The 7235-nt window shown below is 33.7% G+C and overlaps 1 protein-coding gene across 4 annotated transcripts in view; it reads left to right on the top strand.

Annotated features, from left to right (window-relative positions):
• Positions 1 to 5268, top strand: part of LOC110032462 (phosphopantetheine adenylyltransferase) — a 13649-nt gene extending 8381 nt beyond the window's left edge. For all 4 annotated transcript variants that reach the window (XM_020736104.1, XM_020736105.1, XM_020736106.1 and 1 more), the window contains exons 5-8: positions 2597 to 2691; positions 3028 to 3097; positions 3186 to 3444; positions 5014 to 5268. In XM_020736104.1, coding sequence (XP_020591763.1) covers positions 2597 to 2691; positions 3028 to 3097; positions 3186 to 3332 — 312 coding nt within the window. In that variant the 3' untranslated portion in view covers positions 3333 to 3444; positions 5014 to 5268. The remainder of the gene's footprint in view (positions 1 to 2596; positions 2692 to 3027; positions 3098 to 3185; positions 3445 to 5013) is intronic.
• The last annotated feature ends 1967 nt before the right edge of the window (positions 5269 to 7235 follow it).

The following is a 7235-nucleotide window of genomic DNA, read 5'->3' as shown; positions in this document are numbered from 1 at the left end:
TTCCTCTGGATCCACCACCTACCAAACAACAATAACCTTCTCGCATCCTTCGTATCTATACTCGACGCACTCATGGTCACACTCTGGAGCCCGCTACCTCTTTATAGGGAATCCACTCTGAATGACATCCCATAATTGACACCACTCTGAATGAGGAAGTGAGCTCTCCTGGTTAGGTATGTAATTAGGCAAGTTCTCTTTATTCCATAGAAAAAAACATCTCTTTCCACAGTGTATCGTCGACCTGTAAAGCATTTGTTGTTGCCCTCACGAATCGTCATCTCCCATCGACTAATGAAGTAGCATTAGCTGACTCTTCCTGGAAAGTTGCAATAATTGATGAAATGAGTGTCCTTTAGCGGAATCTTACATGGGATTTTGTAGACCTTCCTCCAAATAAAAAAATAGTAGGGTGTCGCTGGATTTTGCGCACTAAGTTTAACTTTGATGTCTTTTGAACTCAACAAAACACGATTAGCCGATAAAAGTTACTCATGAACATACGAAGTTGAATATTCAGAGACAGTTGCTTTAGTTGTTGAATTAAACATTAATTGGGTCCTACTTTCTCTTGCTGTAAATTTGGATTGGCCTTTGTTCTAACCGGATGTAAAAAATACTTACCCAAATGGGGATCTTACAAAAAAGGTGTACATTTGCCTCCATCCAGGTTTTGACTTTATTGTTCCCCAGGAACAAGTGTGTCGACTGCAGAAGTCCCTCTAAGGACTGAAACAATCCTTAAAAACCTGGTTCGACAAGTTCACAAAGACGTTAATAGGTCATGTTTTTTCACAGGCTGAATTAGATCATTTTTTTTTCTTTCGACATTCTTCCAGTGGTAAATCTGCTATCATTATCGTCTATGTCGACAATATCTTTGCTACTTCATTTGAAATGAAGTACTTGGGGTCACTTCGGTACTCCTTAGGCATGGAAGTTGCTCGATCATTTCAGGACATTTATTTATCTATTGACAGAGAATAACTACCGATAGGTCCTGATAAGAAATTAGCTATTGTTCTCAAAGTAGTTACGGTGAGCAAGATTCACTACCAATGACTTGTGGGAAAATCATTTACCTTAGTCATACTCGCCCCGACATTTGTCATGCAGTAGGTATTGTGAGTCAATTTATTCATGCTCCTTATGAGCACCATCTCCGAGTTTTGCACATGATCCTTCACCGCTTAAAAGATACACAGGGCTCAGGTTTGTTTTTCTCGAGCCACACCTCTCATTCTATTGTTATTTTACATAAATGCGGATTGGGTCGGGTCTATCCATGATTGACGATCCACCTCATGATATTGCTCATTTAAAAGCAAAAAACAGTCGGTTGTGGCTCGAAATAGTGCTGAAGCCGAGTTTCGCTCTATGCCATTGGGTATCTGTGAAGCTCTATGGTTACACATCAGGCTTCGGGAATTGTGTATGCTAGTATTTGCTCCTCTCTAGCTGTTCTGTAATAATAAAACTGTCATTAGTATTGCTCATAATCCGGTTCAACATTATCAGATCAAACATGTGGAGATTGGCAGACACTTCATTAAGGAGAGGCTCGATTTAATGGGGGTTTGTTTTTTAATGTGTCTCCTCTAAACTCGTGTTCGGCTCGTTCGTTAAGTAAATGAGTCGAACACGAACAAGTTTTTAAAGCTCAAATTATAAATGAGCCGAACACGAGCAGGTCTTTGTTTGCTCGTGTTCGGTTCGTTTTAGCTCGAAAAAAAAATGTATATATAATTATTTATATAAAAACATATTACTCATATTATTTATATATTAATATATTATATATATTTATATTTAAGTTTAAATCGTAACTGCTCTTGTGGTAATGTGGTTATGCACTTTGTTTTGTATACATTTAGTTAAAGTTTGAATCCAACACTCAACATCTTTTTTTCAGTTTAATTTTAACGAGTCAATTTTGAGTCAAACACGAGCAAGAATATTTAAATTGAGCCGAACACAAGCACACTGTTCACGAGCCTTTTTTCGAACACTAGCCGATTTCGAACACAAACATTTTCGAACGAGCCGAACACGAACCAAGCCTGAGCTCGCTCAAGCTCGGCGCGTTTACAACCCTATTTAGGGGAGATTTGTGTTCAATTTGTCTCATCTAAGGATCAATTAACGAATATTCTTATCAAGAATTTTCCCTGGACTTTGTTTTATGACTTCAAATTCAAGTTGAACACAATGGATATCTATGTTTTAACTTGATGGGAGTATTGGAATTATTAGTCTAATTATTAGACTAGTTATGGTTACAATTATTATTAGCTTTATTTGCTTTTATTTGATTCATTTTTTTCGATTTCTATATTGGTGTATTTTCTAGTTAGGTCTATTTCCAAAATTTTGTCTTTCTTATATTTGGATATTGTAATTTGTCTTTATACCTCACTTGCTATCAATAAAGGGTATGCAGCCCAATTCTCTAAAACCGACAGTAGTATGTATGGAAATGCCCCTTTTCTCAATCCATTTATAGAGTCATTTCATTGTAATAATCAGTTAAGATTTCACTAAATTTCCATTTATAAGCATCTGAAAGTTAATTGCAAGCTGAATGTCATTGTTGCAGTCTATCAAGCCCGAGTTGACGGTGGAGGTTGAGCCAATTACAGACCCCTTTGGCCCATCCATTGTAGATGAAGAGTTGGAGGCCATTGTTGTGAGGTCATTTTTCTATTAGATTCAATTACTCTTCTGCATGGTTTGGGTTTATTTATTTTGTATAACACATTTTTCATTAGAATATTTACATGAACACGCTTCAATTCTTATCTACATACATATCTAAAACCTAAACTTCAATTTTTGTATATATGTCACATTACCTATTCATGAAAGGTGTCTTTCACTTTTAAAAGTTGAAGTAATGGTATTTTTGATATGATGTGAAATATTGGGTGGTATAAATGTAAAAATTGATGTCAAGGTGTTAGATTTGTAAATACATGGGAATTGAGTGGTATGTGTAAATCTTTCTTTTCATTATTATGTATTGGACAGTAAGGAGACATTACCAGGGGGCTTGGCAGTAAATAGGAGAAGAGCAGAGAGAGGCTTGTCACAACTGAAGGTTCAATACAAAATTTCCTCTTTCTAGCTCTAATTTTAGGAAATATGCTTAGAAATAATAATGATATTTTGGTGCTTTTGTGTTTTAGATTGAAGTAGTAGATTTACTGCCTGATTCCACATCAGGACAGAAAATCAGTTCCTCCGCCTTCAGAAGAATTGAAGCAGAGAATGGTATTCAACAGCAGCAGAACCAACAGAAGATAATTACTATAAAAAATTCTACAAAATTATAAAAAGACAACAGCTGGAAACGCATGCGATTATAGTTCATGTCAAATGTTATATGTCAGATACATAAGCAAAACTCGTGTTTGGCTACCGATTAGAAACGAAGCTTATTTTCAGGTTCATTCATTTCAATTTTCAACTAATCTGCTTTCAAATCTGCGTTTCACTTTTTCTTCATTTACACAAGTTTCAACTGTTTTTTTGCTCTTTCATGTACCACAACATGATACCGTGTTTCATGTTATTAGCTGAAATGCTTCGAGACCACGGGTTGGCTCGTAGTTGATCAGCTTATAACAACTCCAATTAGCAGTGAATTTAGACATATTGACAAAAGGTTAGAAAGGAAATGTGTTATGAGAAGATCAGAAGATTAGCATAACCTTCTCAAAGGTCTAGCTTGACTAATCTACTTTGGAAGTATGAAAACAATTCTAAACCAGCATTATTGTTGATTGTTCCTTTTATTTTACTAATAAGTTCAATCAATGTTGACACATATTTCTTCTCTATCATTCTTATTTAGCTTCACTATCCATTTCTTTGTCTTTATAAGCTCCTGTTTTTATGTCCACCACACTAAATATTTACTTTTAACGAGCTCACTCTCCACCATAATACCTCCATCCACATTGTTACATCATTCAATTGAGCATCGACATTTTGATGAATTCTTTGATCTTAGCCTTACAATCACCTTACAAAAAGCTAAAATAAAGCATAGTGCCTATTTATAAATGGAAAGTTGGGGGAGGATGGAATGAAGAAATAAATTTGCGACTTTATATGTTTTTTTAAAATTTTATCTAAGTGATTGTCATTTGTGAAATTTTTGATGTAAAATCATATATTTTATCGACCATAATTAATTTAGCTCTTTGATAACTCTTTTAGCGCATATATTTGCAAAATATGTAATAGATAGAAACAGAGGAATATTAGTAAGTTCAAAGTGGGGATTGGAAATGAGGGAGGCTATGGGGGTTTCTATTAGGAGGATTATGATTTCAAAACATGGGATCTTAATAAAATTTAATAGATGTTGAAGTTAATCTATCTTTTTATAAGGTTTTATCATCATCATCTTATCACGACAAAAACATAAAATTACAGTTTTGACTTTGTTCAGCTTTTTCTTTTAATATAAAGTTGTCTGCAACAAAATGAAAAATAACAAGGGGTTGTTTGATAAATTCTTTAATATGATTTATCATTGGATTTACTAAATCTAGTCAAACATTAAAATGCAGAAATTTTGTTGCATTTAGGGAGTCTAATTTTACCTTAATTCGGCTTAAATCCTGATTTACTAAATCCTAGGATAAGGTTGATTTAGCTGATTTATTAGATCCTAGTAACCCTAATTCCTACTTCAGCCAAACAACATCCAAATGTTCCTTTCATCATGAAATGGACAGAGATGGAGGTGGTCCATTTGAACGCTTAAATAATTTATTTAGCTCTCCTCAGCTTGTTGGGATACAAAGAAAACAGTCGACTCATGAATCCTATTGACCCTTTGACTGCTTGAACTAGAAATTGGAATAATTTTCTAATGATCAACATATTTAGTTAAATTAATTATTATTTAAGCATTTTTTTAAAATTAGGTTTGTTTTTTTGTTTAAGCTTATAGATTTGTTATCATGTTGATCCTGATTGTGTTAATCAATTGTTTACTCGAAGCCTTCAATTTCGTCTATCAAGCTTGATGGTGAGTTTCTCAGGGAGCTGTCCATGTGATAGTGAAATTTTTTTCCCAGTACATAATACATCGGTGTCGTAACTGCAACACTTAACATTGAGCCAAGAGCACCCCAACTCTCGGAGATGACGCCTCAACACCCATTTCAGGTTCAGAACTAGATAACACGACACTACAACTTTCAAGGATGTAGAGCCCCTTTGGGGCGCCCTTGATGCCACCATCGCGATGCCTTGACGGCAATAAACAACTTTAGATAGTTCTCACTTAAAAATTCTAGTTTGTTGATAGGAAGGTAAAGGATTTCAATTTTCTCTTTTGTGCAAAGACGATGATAGTAGTGTCCTCGATTTCCAAGGCATATTGAGAATTGAGTGTAGTGTAATTTATACTATTCTCCTCATTTTTCTTCATAATGAATTTTTTAGCATGATGACTCTGTCATATTTTCTCGTTCTCAGATTTTTCCGCTTTAAATTGAACGTTTCTATATTTTCTTATTTTGTGTACTTTTGTTCAAAATAATTTTATTTTGAATCTCGAGTATGTTTCTCAATTTAACATCTCCTAACAAGATGGTCTTGAATTGCCTTAGTTAATCTTTATATCCCACATCTACACCTTGGCTTAGCCAAACCCAAATACTAAAGAGGTTTCATATTTCTTTCCTACATCTAATGGACTCAGACCTGTTCCAATAGAAGAGGGTTCCGTCACATAATATTATTCATAATTTCATTCCTTACTATGACAATAAATATGAATTTTATCTGCACCATTTAGGGTAAAAAGAAAAAATAATCGCACAATAATTGAGAGCCGCAAAAATTCTTTACAAATTTCCCTTAAAATAGATCTAATATTTACACTATCTGTCCATTATTCTGCATCATTATCACCATAATCAACTTCATCGATGTCCTCAATATTCCTTATCGTGAGTCATTGTCTGCTCACCTACCTTCGCTGTATTTAGTTTGCTGATCTCACAGGGCCAATTCAATTTTGACAAAACTACAAACAACTCTTGCAAAACCAATGAATTACAATAATATTTTAATATTAAATATATATATGTTTGTTATTTCAATAAATCATTTTGAACTACATTATTTCTTCTTTTTTTTTTATTTGAAAAAAAAATACCATAATTTTTCAGCCTTGTTGCCCATCATATTTTCCTTCTTTTTTATGTAAAACCATACTAAAATTTCAGTGCTATTTCTGAATTTAATCAAGACTAAATTGCATGAAAAACAAAAACAGAAGGAAAGCACCATACAAAAGCATATATAGAAGAGACGAGAGGCATCAAATACAAACACACATAAGATTAAAAGTTCATGTCAGATATAATTTATATATTACATATTTTCACTACCAATTTGCACACTCAGACTTCCATCCCAACTAATCTGCTAGAAACTTCTTTAACTTCAGTAACTCATCATTTCTGGATTGTTCACAGTTTTGGATCTGCCAATATTTGCAACATGATACTGTGCTGCATATTTGTAAGAAGGTCCTTCCATGGCCGTCACTGGAGGTTCATTCAGAAAAGCCCAATTGCTTCTAGTCCACCTGCAAAATCAAATAATTTACATTTATTTACATATACACCGCCATTAATTCCTATATATTCACATATCTAAACCCAAAACTTCAATTTTTACATATCTTCTGCCTGGCCCTTACCTATTCATAAAAAGTTGTATTTCACTAGATTTTTTTGTAATAGTTTTTTTTTTTTTTTTTGGCTTTTGACTAAATGTGCTCATTTATTAATAAGCACATTTTTTTTATTTTTTTATTAAAAATTTAATGCATTGCTCGATCAGCAATTCACCATGGGCAACAGCCAGCCAGCCAAGTGGCCTGCCTAACCCACTTTAGGCCTGACTTCAACTGTAGGCATGCACATTATTTCCCTTTTTTAAGATATTTGAAATCATTTTTTTTGTTTTCTAGACTAAATAATATACTTTTGGATCCCAATAAAATCTATAGAATCGACTTTGATCCAATTTGAAGAGTTTATGCTACAACTTTTTATTAATAGTCGCAATCGATGAACCAACTTCAAGAATGGCTAAATTTATCATTGAGTTGATTTTGTTGGGTTCACTATGAGAAAAATATTCAAATTGACTTCTAAGGAATCGCTGCACCTTAATATATATATATATATATATAGTCCCTCCTT

This window comes from Phalaenopsis equestris, unplaced genomic scaffold (genome assembly GCF_001263595.1).
Source record: "Phalaenopsis equestris unplaced genomic scaffold, ASM126359v1 Scaffold000946, whole genome shotgun sequence".
Lineage (NCBI taxonomy): Eukaryota > Viridiplantae > Streptophyta > Magnoliopsida > Asparagales > Orchidaceae > Phalaenopsis > Phalaenopsis equestris.
Note: the sequence above shows the minus strand (reverse complement) of the source record. Positions and strands in the feature narration are given on the sequence as shown.